The 14,944-nt window shown below is 43.2% G+C and overlaps 1 protein-coding gene across 2 annotated transcripts; it reads left to right on the top strand.

The window, feature by feature from the left end:
- Window positions 1-14,084, top strand: GREM1 (gremlin 1, DAN family BMP antagonist). Of its 2 annotated transcripts, none has more exons than XM_064374465.1 (3): window positions 1-23; window positions 9,842-10,402; window positions 12,339-14,084. In XM_064374465.1, the coding sequence occupies exon 2, from the start codon at window positions 9,843-9,845 to the stop codon at window positions 10,389-10,391; it is 549 nt and encodes a 182-aa protein (XP_064230535.1). In that variant the 5' UTR covers window positions 1-23; window position 9,842; the 3' UTR covers window positions 10,392-10,402; window positions 12,339-14,084. The 2 variants fall into 2 exon arrangements, with proteins under 2 accessions (XP_064230535.1, XP_012320807.1); XM_012465384.2 differs by having other exon boundaries at window positions 9,842-10,424.
- Window positions 14,085-14,944: the final 860 nt, after the last annotated feature.

Raw genomic sequence — 14,944 nt, 5'->3', positions numbered from 1 at the left:
CCGAGGACCTGCCGCACTGACAGGTGAGCGCGGACGCACCTGGCAAGGAGTGTGAGTGTGGTGGGAGGAAGAGGGCACCCCGCGAACCGCAGGGACCCACTGGTTCTATGCGCGGCAGCCCTCTGTGCGCGCAGGCCCAGGTGCACTCTTCGCGGTGTTGAATCGTGCAGAACCATCGTGGGGTCCTTCTGCTGAGATTGCGGACGCCATGATCTCGCTGCTCTGGGTCTACTGGGAAGCGTAGGAAAAGGTTGTTAAGGGCGGGCAGGATGACCCCAGCTCCCGGAGCCCCCCGAACACGCTCCTGATGCTCGTGGCAGCAGCGCCTGGCACACGCGCCCTCATAGCGAGGGCGCGCAGTCCCGGCCGCTGACAGCGCGGCGAGTTGCCTTGAGAGGGTCCCATGGGCGTGAGGAGCTGCGCTGGGTCTGGGGGCGTCTTGGGACGCCCATTGGAGTCCGCGGGCTGGAGCATCTGGAGAATACACAACGTGTGCATTTTTGCCCATCCCCGAGGTGAGATGGAGACTGGCAAGAGCAGAGCCACTGTGTTCAGCCACAGCGGAAAATCGAACCTTAGGTAACCCGACAGCTGGAGTGCGGGGCGCGGCCCTGGCCGCAGGGTCCAGCGAACCAGCAGTGCTCACACTGCACACACCAACCGCTCGCGGCCGGCCACGCACTCGTGGGTGCTCGCTTCTCGAGCCTCTTCCCGGGCCCAAGCACGCACGCCCGGGCTGAATGGTAGACGTTCTGGCGCCGGGCAGCGGCCACCGGCTGGTTCCCACTTCCGCGCGCATCCCTTAAACTGCGTCCTAGAGGCCCCGGCCTTGCCGCGCCTCACTAGCTCCTGAGGACGAGGGACTGGCGGCGGAGGCGGGTTGGCAGCTCCAAAGAGCTGAGCGTCTGTGGTTCTTGCTTGCCTCCTGGCTCAATCCGCTGGCCCCTCCACAGCGTGCGGTGCAAGGGCACAGTAGGGGAGTGGGAGGTACATTGGGGTTGTCACCTCCTTGCTGGCTGCAGTTATTTGTAGACTACAGGCTCTAGCAGAACAGACTCGGGCATTGCCTTCAGATCGCAGCTCTTCCTTGGGGGCGCCCCAGCTTGGCATTTATTTGCCTGCGCCGGGCTCTGGCGACGGTCCCCGGCCCAGGCAGGGAGGGGATGGGTGGCAGGTGACCAGCCTCTGCTGTGAATAAATTCCCGCGTCCCCAGAGCTGTCCCTAATGCGCTCCCGGGTCGAACTCGTCTACTGCCTTCCCCTCCTCGACCAACTCGAATCCCATCTCTTATAGACAGAAACATAGCCTTAGCGTTAGGGGTTAAAAATCTCCTCTTAAATGGTCCGAGGGCAGAGAGGTGACCACCGATAGGTAATTGGATCTCCTGCTGGAAAGAACAAATCTGGGCGGTGTGCACGTCTGTTTATGTTCCCCTTCGAGATGGTGCCAGGACACGAACTGATTAAAACAATCTATTGTGTTAAGTGGCTCACTAGGGTTTTAAGCTGTCCCAGGGACCCCAGAGTAGTGGCTTCCTTCTGGCTGTACACACAAGTTAAATAAATAGCGCAGAAGAGGTTAAGATAACCTCATCCTAGGGTGAGGGTCCTCTTTCATCCCTAGGGCTTCCCCCTCTTTTTTTCTGGAAGGAGGGGGAGCATGGAAGTCTTGGTGGGGGATGTACTTTTTTCAAAGCAAGGAGGGGAAAGATCTTAAAACTGTAGATTCTTACTGCCCCCTCAAGTCAAGTCTACAACAGTAGGTGATTTGATTACTATCTCTGGATAAATTGCACTGTCAACTTGTTAATATTAACTATTTAAGGGATTTTTATCGGGATAGTGGCAGTGTTGTGTGTCTGTGTGTATTTAACCCCCGGGTCATGGTAGGAATTAGAGTCTTTTGTAAACTTTGTAATTTCACAGGTTTCCTATTTTCTTAAAAGTTCATTTTTAGTGAAATGTTTTGGTAACCCACGCTCTGTAGGAAATCCAGGTTGACTAATGTGCTTTTTATGTGAGTAGTTACACACAGAAGAATACAAACCTATTATGTCCCCACATCTCTGAGGGCTGCCTACCCTGCCTTTGAAACTAAGCCAATGATGTCTTCAGTCTTAATGGTCAAGTATTAAAAGTGATAAAACTCAAATTTCATGCCACAGACACCTCCCCCGAAGAACTGCTTGTTGACAGCAAAGCTGTGGAGCATATTCCAAAACAGTAAAGGACAGCCAGGAAACCTAAACATTTTATGTAAAGAAAAGGGGGTTTGGTGGACAGTGGTTAGGGGAGGTGACTGCAGCCTCCAACCAAAAAGCAACGATTAGACAAGTGCTACCAGCCTGTGTCTGACATCTGCAAAAAATCTTTAGTTTTAACATATGCTCTTAGAAATTCAAAGTACAACAAATTCATTCTTGGGACAAGAGAAATCTTTCTTCACATCTGAACATGAAGATACAAAATAGACAATTATTTGTAATCTTCAATTTGTATTGTATTAGAAAACATATCCATGGTTCCACTGTTCAGGACAGCACTGGGTGTCAATAGGACAGTGGTTAAGGACCTGTGTTTGGGGCCAGATGGGATTGGGTTTAAACCGCTGGCTCTCCTGCTTATGAGCTGTGTGAGCTTGGACAGATTCCTAACTTTTCTGAGTATAGATTCCATGACTGGTAAAAGGAAGATAATGTTTTCTACCTCATTTTGTTACGAAAAATAAATGATAAAATTGGGTAAGAATTCAGCATAATGCCCGGCACAGAAAGGGCTTCAAAATGAAAGATAAATCTTATTAGTAATGTTAGGAAAAATAGTCATGTTACACAGAAGCAGGATAATATCGTAGGGTAGTTCTGAAATGAAATCCTGAATCCTGCATTACGCAGTGACACATCCTTCACTACAGAACAGAACCTATAACTTGGTCATGTCTCAGTAGTGCTGCTCAGTGAACATTTAGTATTTATTACTTTCTAACTCGGTTGACCTCAAGAATTGTATATAGTCATTAACATTCCTAAGAAGAACTTTGACAAACAGAGCTCCTGAGATACTTCACAACCAGGTGGTCTCCCTGTCCTATGCAATGTTGGGCCCCAGCTAGATTTAGCTGACCTGGTCTTCAGACTCTAGCCTCTGTTAAGGGTTTTTAACAATACAAAGGGGATGAGACTTTATCCTCTCTGTGTGCCAATCGGGAACTCTTACTATCTCCTTGGTACAACTTGTCTGAAAAAAAATCAACAATTGTCTTTAAAAATTAAAGATCAAATTAAAAAGTTAATCTTTTCCCAAAGATTTAGACCTGAGAAAAAGGAATAGATTTTTCTAAAACCTGGCCTACAATTAGAGCATTTGCAGTCACTTTCACTATTTCTTATGCTGGGAGAATAATTTTATGCCATGCCTATTGAATGTTTTTGTAACGCTTGATTCATCAGGTCATTGACCAGAAGTCCAGGCACAGATATTTGGCTTTCACTGTAATTCCTACTAAAAACTCCCTTTCACCGATTCTGAGGAGGTTGCTTAGCTAAAATGAGAAATACAGCAAGAGTGATAGGAGCTGGCTTAAACTTTCCCAAAAACATCATGGACACTGGAAACAGGCCATACAGATACCATTTTTGAGTCTTGAGAATTAAATATTGTGTTCCTAGAGGCTTTGTAAAAACTGGAATGGATTGCCACGACCTGCACAGGATAGAGGTGGTTAAGGTGGCTTATCTTGCTTGTGGCTATTTACTCTTGATCCCTGAGGAAAACTGAAAGGAAAGCGTGCCGTAGGGAGGACCTGCTTTCAGAGTATGTGTCCTTTGGGACAAGTGAAATAGAGGATACAGGCAAAGAGAAAAAAGTGGAGATGAGGTGAGACTTGCTGGTGGAGAACAGTTGCAAAGAAAACTCAGATCACATTTCTTGAAGCTGAACTGCATTGATGGGAAGTGGAGGCAGTTTGAAAAGGAGATACATTGTCTGCAAAAAAGAATCAAGGAGATGTTGGGTATCTTGATGCACCCTGGGTCTATGAGATGCAGCTTAATTTAATGACATTAATAGGCCATTTCATAAGTGGTGGAAATTACCATACAGTCTTTGCAGCTAATGACTGGGTATGGATGTCACAGGAACCTAAGTCTGGACGAGCTATGGATTGAATTTTTACCATGGGATACCCTGCTACATGTTGCTGTGGAAAAGAATTGTCCTCAAATACACATCTTCTGCATTTCCTCTACATCTCTGATATTTACAAAGTGCACATTATTTGGTGACAATACGATTGGGATTTCAAGTGCACATCTTTCCTCTCTTTCACTGAAGAATCGAGCAGTTTGTGGGTGGGGAGAGCTTGGAGGACTGACCAGGATGTGGCAGAGCCTTGGTTCCACTATGAATTACAGTTCATACACCACTGGCTGTCACTCATGTAGAGCAGCTAGTGTGCCTCAGAGCACTGCTGAGAAGCTGAGGTCTCGATTGACATTCTTTAAGTTGGTGTTTACTTCTCTGAATAAACAAAGGTTGACAACTTGAACATCTTCCAATAAGTACTAAAGATTTTTGAAGAATAGGCTTTTAAAAAACGAATAACCATTTCACTTTTCGTAGCTAATAAATCTTATTTTGAGAAAAAGCCTGTCACTCTAGACCCTTTGGCTTAGAAGGTAGACATACTCCCATAGGAACAAAGTCTGTCCAAATTAAAACTGAAAACCACAATTGACTAATTTTGAATTTACAGCTCTGCTGTTGGCTTCTGCCATAGTATTAATTGCAATGGTTTCAATTAGAAAATGAAACCCATAGGATTCCATATGAGAACTGGTAAAATGTCAGGAACATTTGGAATTCCTAAAAAGACAAGTCTTGGGAAGCTCTCTAGGATGGAAGGAATTTGCCACTCTGAGAGTCAGACATCCAAAGGATTGCAGTTGCCTCTTCTGTTCACGGGCACTGGTGAAGGCGTTTAAAACACAGAATGGTAACTCTGTAAATCAGTGAAGTTCATAACAATCGTGCATTTACCAAATTTTAACGAGCACCTGCCTTGTGCCAGGCACTGAGGGTAAGGTGATGAATAAGCCCTCATCAACACTCAGACTAGCTATTTACTCAACAGATGTGAAAATGCCAAGAAGGGAAAGTTGAGTCTAAAGAAAGCCTTAAGTTGGTTCAGAGAAATAAAATCGCATTTTTTGGATAGATGTTTGTGGAAAGGTATGACCTTATGAGGTAAACCTGTCATATGCAGTTAACATACATTTCCAGTCAGTCTCAGATTGACCTCTTATGATGAACTTGTAGAGTCTTGGTCTGGGAGGGGTGAAATTGTCTGGAGACCATTTTCAGGAGGTATAGAGGAAGATTGTAGGCGTAGGCCTGGGGCCATCTCCTGTACTCCTCTAAAATGGGCAGCAACTGAATTGTATTTTAGATTTTTGTCCCAATTGAATAAATAGCAGAAACTCATGAAACCTCAAATTCCCAATGTATTTTGAGACCAGGAGAATGGCTCAACTTACCTAGTCACAGGAAAAATTCAGGCCTGTATTATAACTGGACTTCTCTCCTAAGTGCTTTTCTCCATTCTTTTTATTATATTTTAAGTTTTGGGATACACGTGCAGAATGTGCAGATTTGTTACATAGGTATGCACAGGCCATGGGGGTTTGCTACAGCCGTCAACCTGTCATCTATATTAGGTATGCACATGCCATGGGGGTTTGCTACACCTGTCAACCTGTCATCTATATTAGGTATTTCTCCTAAAGCTATCCCTCCCCTAGCCTCCCATCTCCCAACAGGCCCTGGTGTGTGATGTTCCCCTCCCTGTGTCTGTGTGTTCTCATTGATCAACTCCCACTTACGAGTAAGAACACGTGGTGTTTGGTTTTCTGTTCTTGTGTTAATTTGCTGAGAATGCCAGTATTCAACTTCATCCATGTTCCTGTAAAGAATATGAACTCATCCCTTTTTTATGGCTGCATAGTATTCTATGGTATATATGTGCCACAGTTTCTTTATCCACTCTGTCATTGATGGGCACTTGGGTTGGTTCCAAGTCTTTGCTATTGTGAATAGTGCCACAAGAAACATGTGTTCATGTGTCTTCATATAATTTATAATCTTTTGGGTATATAATGGGACTGCTGGGTCAAATGGTATTTCTGGTTCTAGATCTTTGAGGAATCACCACACTGTTTCCACAATGGTTGAACTAATTTACATTCCTACCAACAGTATAAATGCATTCCTGTTTCTCCACATCCTCTCCAGCATCTGTTGTTTCCTGACTGTTTAATGATTGCCATTCTAACTGGTGTGAAATAGTATCTCATTGTGGTTTTGATTTGCATTTTTCTAAAGACCAGTGATCTTTTTTTCCATGTTTGTTGGCAGTATAAATGTCATCTTTTGAGAAGTGTCTGTTTATATCCTTCATCCATTTTTTGATGGGGTGGGTTTTTTTCTTGTAAACTTAAGTTTCTGTAGATCCTAGATATTAGCCCTTTGGCAGATGGATAGATGGCAAAAATTTTCTCCCATTCTGTAGGTTGTCTGTTCACTCTGATGCTAGTTTCTTCTGCTGTGCAGAAGCTCTTTAGTTTAATTAGATCCCATTTGTCAATTTTGGCTTTTGTTGCCATTGCTTTTGGTGTTTTAGTCATGAAGTCCTCACCCATGCCTATGTCCTGAATAGTATTGCTTAGGTGGTTTTCTAGGGTTTTTATGGTTTTAGGTCTTACGTTTAAGTCTTTAATCCATCTTGAGTTAATTTTTGCATAAGGTATAAGGAAGGGGTCCAGTTTCAGTTTTCTGCGTATGGCTAGCCAGTTTTCCCAACACCATTTATTAAATAGGTGTTCCCTATTGCTTGTTTTTTGTCAGGTTTGTCAAAGATCAGATGGTTGTAGATGTGTGGTGTCATTTCTGAGGCCTTTGTTCTGTTCCATTGGTCTATATATCTGTTTTGGCACCAGTACCATGCTGTTTTGGTTACCAAAGCCTTGTAGTATAGTGTGATGCCTCCAGCTTTGTTCTTTTGTTTAGGATTGTCTTGGCTATACAGGCTCTTTTTTGGATACATATGAAATTTAGTTTTTTCGTAGACATCTACAGAACGCTCCACCCCAAATTAACAGAATATACATTCTTCTCTTCACACCTATTCTAAAATTGATCACATAATTGGAAGTAAAACACGCCTCAGAAAATGCAAAAGAATAGAAATAAGTCTCTCAGACCACAATAGAAAATTAGAAATCAAGATTAAGAAACTCAAAACTGCACAACTACATGGAAGCTGAACAACCTGCTTCTGAATAACTACTGGGTAAATAACTTATTTATTTCTGCCTTAATTTTGTTATTTGAAACCAATGAGAACAAAGGCACAGCATACCAGAATCTCTGGGACACAGCTAAAGCAGTGTTTAGAGGGAAAATTTATAGCTCTAAATGCCCACAGACAGCTGGAGCTGAATGTCACATTATCAGCTCCAAACTTAAACTGGTCTAAGAGTACTCGGTTAATGTTGGAAAGATGGTGCCATTTAAAGATATCTTAAATTCAGTATTATCTTAATTTGGCATTATTCTAGGGTTGAATGGTGTTTACTGTATGCTGTCCATTAGAAAATCTAGATTTTACATTGCTTTTGTGCAAGGTAATTGCTCTGGCTAATACCAACTTGTCCAGTTTTGGAGGAAGAAATAATGTTACCGTTCAGTTGCACTTAGTGGTTATTATGTGTAATACTGGTGTTCCAAAGAGCAGGGAAATGGAGGCTACACAGCTGTGTTCTTAGGTTCAGAAACCATAGAATTGGACAGGAGAAGCTTCAGGATTCAAGTCCAGTTGTGATGGCCACAGGAGAGAGGCTGTGAATCTGAAACTGTATTCATTAAAAAGAAAATCCTTCCACATTTTAATAATTCTCTATGTGCCCCATGGCAGCAAGTACTCACAGGCCTTGCTACTCAAAGCTTAATAAAAAGAACTGCTGAATCAGAACTGCATCTTAACAATATCTCCAGATAACTGCCTGTACTTTGAAGTCTTAAGAAGCACTGTCCGAAGAGAATCTTCTTAGTCTTGAGGCTTCTCTCTTGCACTCTCCTTTTTAAAAATATGCTGCTCTGGCTGGGCGTGGTGGTTCACGTTTATTATCCCAGCACTTTGGGAGGCCGACGTGGAAGGATCACCTAAGGTCAAGAGTTTTGAAGACCAGCCTGGCCAATGTGGTGAAACCCCGCCTCTACTAAACATACAAAAATTAGCTGGGCATGATGGCACGTGCCTGTAATCCCAACGACTCAGGAGACTGAGGCAGGAAAATTGCTAGAACACAGGAGGTATAAGTTGCAGTGAGCCGAGATCACACCATTGCACTCCAGTCAGGGCATCCCAGTGAGACTCTGTCTCAAAAAGAAAAAATGATTCTCCTCCACTTCAATCTCCTCACACTCCTCCTCCTCTTCTTTTTGTCTGCCCTACCTCCCCTGAATACCCCACTTGTAGAAGTTCCCCTTCCTCTGAATTGCATTCTTCCCTCCATTTGTTTTGTCTATGCTTTCCTGTTTTCTGTTGTTTTCCCTCTGCCTTACCTCATTTTTTTTGCCACTGTTCACGTCACTGCCCTTTCAGACCCATATCTACAGACCTATCGATAGTAATTAATTGCCATTAATGTAGTCAACATGCCCATGGCATTTATTGATGTAAATATTTGCACATACTTGTTCTGCCATGCCCATTTTTCTACCTTTTAAATTGTTTATACACAACACACGTTGAGTGACATATTTCGCTATTTAAAAGGTAGAAAAATGTATATCATGGTATAAAGAATGACACACTATCTCTGCCCAGTTTCAAGATGAGAATAAGTGAGGCCACGTGGCGGAGACCCGCTACTGTCTTTCATTCTATCTGCAGTACCGCCAACAAGTGGTTAGTTCTCCAATGCTCTCACATTGATGTTTGAATTGGATCTGAACAACCTACCTGGGGAGACAAGGCATTTGGTATCTTTGCTTAAATTGAGTCACTTATTGAGAGGTAAAGTGATGTCCTTAAGATCAGACAGCAAGTTACTGCACCAGGATTGTGACCTTTGCTGCTTCGTTGTTTTCCCTCTGTCAGATGCTTTCTGGTCTCTATGAATCTCTCCTTCCACGTCTGATAAAAATGCAGAGTCTCATGAGCATTTCACAGCTCAGGTCTCCATGAATCTATCCTTTCACGTCCGATAAAAATGCAGTCTCATGAGCATTCACAGGTCTCCAAGAATCTCTCCTCCTACGTCTGATTAAAAATGCAAAGTCTCACAAGCATTCACGGCTCAGGAAGCCTCAGGCTGTGTTTGGGGAGAAAAGTCCTCTGGGCAGAAAGGTTAATTTATCTTGCTATAAAACAAAACAAAGTTCCCTCCAAAAGGTGCAAAGGTCATATGGCGTTAAACACAGTGTAGGAGCTTACTAAATATTATCAAATACAAGAATGAATATAATTAAGTAAATGTAATAGAGTCAAATGCCGTTGGTGCCAGAAGCCAGTAAGTTCTTGTGAGAATAGGTGAAAAGAGCTAGGTCGTGGCTGAGTTTAAACTTGATTGAGTCACTGTGGGACTGTGGGGGAATTACTCCATGGATTGATGGCTGGGTCACGGAGATAACAGTACTTAATTCATACAGGTACTATGAGAAGTAAACGAAATATTTTACATACGTGTATAACAAGTACCGTTTAAAATGCTAGGTACTATTAACTTTTAAATTAACTTTGCCATGTTTTGTGTCTGCCCCTCTCTGTGCTTCCTTCCTTTAGTATGAGCCGCACAGCTTACACGGTGGGAGCCCTGCTTCTCCTCTTGGGGACCCTGCTGCCCGCTGCTGAAGGGAAAAGGTCCCAAGGTGCCATTCCCCCGCCAGACAAGGCCCAGCACAATGACTCAGAGCAGACTCAGTCGCCCCAGCAGCCTGGCTCCAGGAACCGGGGGCGGGGCCAAGGGCGGGGCACTGCCGTGCCCGGGGAGGAGGTGCTGGAGTCCAGCCAAGAGGCCCTGCATGTGACGGAGCGAAAATACCTGAAGCGAGACTGGTGCAAAACCCAGCCGCTTAAGCAGACCATCCACGAGGAAGGGTGCAACAGTCGCACCATCATCAACCGCTTCTGTTATGGTCAGTGCAACTCCTTCTACATCCCCAGGCACATCAGGAAGGAGGAAGGCTCCTTTCAGTCCTGTTCCTTCTGCAAGCCCAAGAAATTCACTACCATGATGGTCACACTCAACTGCCCTGAACTACAGCCACCTACCAAGAAGAAGAGAGTCACACGTGTGAAGCAGTGTCGTTGCATATCCATTGATTTGGATTAAGCCAAATCCAGGTGTGCACCCAGCCTGTCCTAGGTATGCAGCCCCAGGAAGACCTAGACCTAAAACCACCAGATTCTTACTTGGCTTAAACCTAGCGGCCGGAAGAACTCCCAGCTGCCTCCTGGCAGGAGCCTGCTTCTGCGTAGTTTGTGTGTGCATGAGTGTGGATGGTGCCTGTGGGTGCTTTTAGACACCAGAGGAAACATAGTCTCTGCTAGAGAGCACTTCCTATTTTGTAAACGTATCTGCTTTAATAGGGATAATACCAGAAGCCCACGTTAACCTGCTCACATCTAAAGGGGCAGGGCAGTGGTCTGGTTCTGCCTTTGTGTTCCTTGTGCCCTCCTGGGGACCAGAAGCTCCCTTCAGAATGAATATTCATAGAAGAGGCTATTCTGAGGGCAAGAGACCTGTTTTATTAGTGCTGCATTCAACATGGAGAAGTCCTTTTAACCTGTGCTTGCATCCTCCCTTACTCCTCCTTCCCACAGTCCGTCCCTTAAGTTGTGACTATGTCAGTCTAATCTTACTTTTTTTTTAAACAGCCTTGCTCTGTTGCCCAGGCTGGAGTGCAGTGGCACGATTTCAGCACACTGCAACCTCTGTCTCCTCGGTTCAAGCAATTCTCCTGCCTCAGCATCCTGAGTAGCTGGGATTACAGGCGTGTGCCACCACATCCAGCTAATTTTCATATTTTTTGTAGAGATGGGGTTTTGCTGTGTTGGCCAGGCTGGTCTTGAACTCCTGACCTCAGGTGATCCACCTGCCTCAGCCTTCCAAAGTGCTGGGATTCCAGGTGTGAGCCACCACAGCCGGTCGATGTTAGTCTAATCTCACATTTGCCAAGGATTCTAGATTAATACACTTAACCATGATGTAAATGTTTTTCATTTGTGAAGACCCTCCAGACTCTAGGAGAGGCTGATGTGGGCAAGGGCAAGCAAAGGGAGGGTGGAGGGTGAAGTCAAATCAGGCCCAGCAAATGTCAGTAGGGAGATTGCAGAGGCTTGAAAGGCCAGTGCCAGAACACAGTGAAGGCCCATGCTTCTGCGAAAGTCTTTTCCTAGTATTTAACAGAACCCAAGTGAACAGAGAAGAAATGAGATTGCCAGAAAGTGATTAACTTTAGCCGTCACTGCGATCTGCTCAAACCTAACACCAAACTGAAAACACAAATATTGACCACTCCTATTTTCAGACTCAAGCAAGTTAGCCAAGCCAAACTAACCCCTCTGCTTTGTCCCTCGGGTGGAAAAGAGGTAGTTGAGAACTCTCTGCATAGGGGTAAGAAACAAACAAAACCCTCAGAGGCTGAAAGTCCTAATAAGTCTGCTTTTTTTGTGGTTATAATCAGCTAATTTCCAGTTCAGTATTTCTCATAATGCTTCTGAGAGCCCTTAACCTGATTGACAAAGATTCTGTCTCTGCTGAGCTCTGCTGAGGGTACCTGACAGTATTCTAAGATGAGAGAGTTTAGGGACTACTGTTTTAGCAAGAGGTATTTTTGGGGTCTTTTTGTTTTAACCATTGTCAGGAGGTTGGGCTAGAGAGAAGCAAAGGAGGGTAAGGAAATAAAGGGAAGAGCCTCTGGCTAGAGTGTAGTTAGTTGTTAACACCTCAGAGACATGAGGGATATGACCGGCCTTTCTTCATTTGCTCTCTGATGATCAGAGGAGGACCCTGCTAGGAGAGCACCTCGTCATGGTGTATTAGCTATTCATCTGCTATTGGTTGGATGGACATATGGTAACCATTCAGTGTCCTGGTAGGCACTGTCCCCTGATTAAACTTGGCCTACTGGCAATGCCTACTAAGGATTTATGTGAGGGCCAAAGTGTAGGGTGGGTGAAACTTACTGCATTTTGAATTTGGTTAACCTGATTTCTTCAAGCCTGAGGTTTTACATGCAAACTCTCCAAAAACTCTTTTTGCTTTGTATCTTCTCAGCCTCACTAGCCAAGTCCTGTGTAATACGGAAAACAAGCACTGTAGACTTGGGATTCAGACTTGGATTCAGTTGCCTATTAGGGCTCCAGCATTCAAAGAACCCTTGCAACTCAAGAAGCCGTTTTTTTGTTTTGATCCAGTGCTCTGCCATCTAGCAACTACAAAGCCATTTCAAGGCAGGAGATATTTTAAATGCCCAAAATTTTGGGTCTGATTTTCAAACTTTTAAACTCACTACTGATGATTCTCACACTAGGCGAATTTGTCCAAACACATTGTGTGTTCTGTATACACTGTATGACCCTGTCCCAAATCTTTGTATTATCCACATTCTCCAACAATAAAGCACAGAATGGATTTAATTAAGCACACAAATGCTAAGGCAGAATTTTGAGGGTGGGAGAGGAAAAAGGAAAGGAAGCTGAAGATATAAAACCACACCAGAGAGGATAAATGACATTCAGAACCAGCAAGCACTGAATTTCTCTTGTGTTAACTATGCCACAAGCCTGCAATTTTGTTAACAGAGATGACTTAAGTAGGCAGCAGTAATCTTTTTAGCTTTTACCACTGTCTGGCTTATAAGTCCAGATTTGGCTCGAGTAAAGAGAAAATCCTCAAAACTAACTTCACTGGGATAATCAGCAGCATAACTACCATAAAAGCACATCACTAGCCAAAGAGGGAAGTGTTTGCTCTTCTTACAGTGCCTATATTAAGACTAATACAAATGTGGTGTGCCTTCTAACATTTATTGCAAATGCCATATCTGTAACATTTTATTGGAGTCATCGATGATGTAATGATACATACTTTTCATTATTATAGTAGAATATTTTTATGGCAAGATATTTGTGATCTTGATCGTACCTATTAAAATAATGCCAAACAACAAATACGAATTTTATGATGTACACTTTGTGCTTGGCATTAAAAGAAAACACAATCCTGGAAGTCTGTAAGTTGTTTTTTGTTACTGTAGTTCTTCAAAGTTAAAAGAGTGTAAGTGAAAAATCTGGAGAGGATAATTTCCACTGTGTGGAATGTGAATAGTTAAACGAAAAGTTATGGTTATTTAATGTAATTATTCAAATCCTTTGGTCACTGATTTCAAGCATGTTTTATTTTCCTCCTTTATATCACTTTGAGTTGGGCAAAGAAGAAGCTGGCACATTGTATGTTGTTTGGAGTCTCTTATCTGGTCAGCGGGAAACAAAATCTTGACCCATCTGAATGTGTTAGAGTCAGTGCCTGAACCTTTATTTTTTAAATTGAATGTTCTTTAAAGGTTAACACTTCTAAAGCAATATTAAGGAAATAACATTTACTTTAAATGTTATTTTGGAAGACTTATGTGTGTATACTGACAAATAGCAGATACTGATGAATAGTTCACACAAAGTTTAAGGAGAAAATAAATGAAAAGTGGATATACAGAGCATTTGTTAGTGACCAGCTAATGCTTAAGAGTGAAAGCAGTTCTATTGATTCGTCATTCCTCAAGATATTTAATATCAACTGCATTATGTATTATGTCTGCTTTAGTCATTTAAAAACAGCAGAGAATTACATAGACTATGAGGTACCTTGCTGTGTAGGAGAGGAGGAAAGGGGATTTGATAGTCTCATAAAACTAATTTGGCCTCAAGTTTCATGAATCTGTAACTAGAATTTTTCACCCCGATAATGTTCTATATAGCCTTTGCCAAAGAGCAACTAATAAATTAAACCTATTCTTTTTGTGTGTGTGAGCGTACATTTGTGTGTTACCTGGTAGTGTTCCTAGGGCATGGGTGGAGCACGGATGTATTTATCATGGGAAGGGAGCTGGAAAAGAGAACTAGAGCTCCTGTAATCTTCAGTGGAATTTATTCCTTTTGCCTAGGCCTTTCAGATCCTGCTTGATTTCCATAGGACACCTCAGGTCGTGGCAAGGGAGAGCTGGTCTGCAATGGGAAGCATCAGTCTCTTCCCTAGAGCACAGCTAGAAAGAAGAGCTATAGAGTGTTATAAGGGAGGCCGGCAGGTGGAAGGGCCATCACACAGAAATTACAATACCTTCATTTCAGAGTGTTCCAGGGGAAAAATAGATTTGGGGCTCAGTAGAAGGAAAAGCTTCCTAATGATAGGGATAACTGGCAATACCGTGAGGTACCTTTAAAAGCTAGTGAACTCCTGTCCTTGGAAATATTAAACCATAGGCTAGATATCATTTAATAGTGATGCGAGGTGTAGAGTAAGTCACTGCCCTTGGTGTGCAATTGTGAATTTGTGGATTTCTGAGGTTCCTTTCTACTCGGATATGTAATACAAGATTTCTATTAGGAATGGGTGCTCTGACGATAATGAAAACCCTAGCAACTACGTGTGGAATGATTATAATAGACCCTGTGCTAAGGATTTTCTGCGAATTGTTTTTCACTCAATCTTGACATTAGCTCATTGAGGGTAGGTACCATTACCACTGCTAGAAAGCAGTGAACTTATATGGTCTTACTGTGATATTGGGCCCTTAAACACTATGCAAAACTGTGAGCAACTCTTATCGGTTTGTTCTTTAAAGAACAGAACACAGCACTCTAAAAATAGATCTAACTAGATTGTTC

Source organism: Aotus nancymaae, unplaced genomic scaffold (genome assembly GCF_030222135.1).
Source record: "Aotus nancymaae isolate 86718 unplaced genomic scaffold, 86718_ANA_hifiasm-v0.15.2.pri h1tg000011l, whole genome shotgun sequence".
NCBI lineage: Eukaryota > Metazoa > Chordata > Mammalia > Primates > Aotidae > Aotus > Aotus nancymaae.
The sequence above is the reverse complement of the archived record's forward strand: the minus strand, read 5'-3'. Positions and strand labels throughout refer to the sequence as shown.

What these genes read in the sequence shown, in the direction of transcription:
- GREM1 (XM_064374465.1), top strand. Translation starts at nt 9,843, where the DNA reads ATGAGCCGCACAGCTTACACGGTGGGAGCCCTGCTTCTCCTCTTGGGG.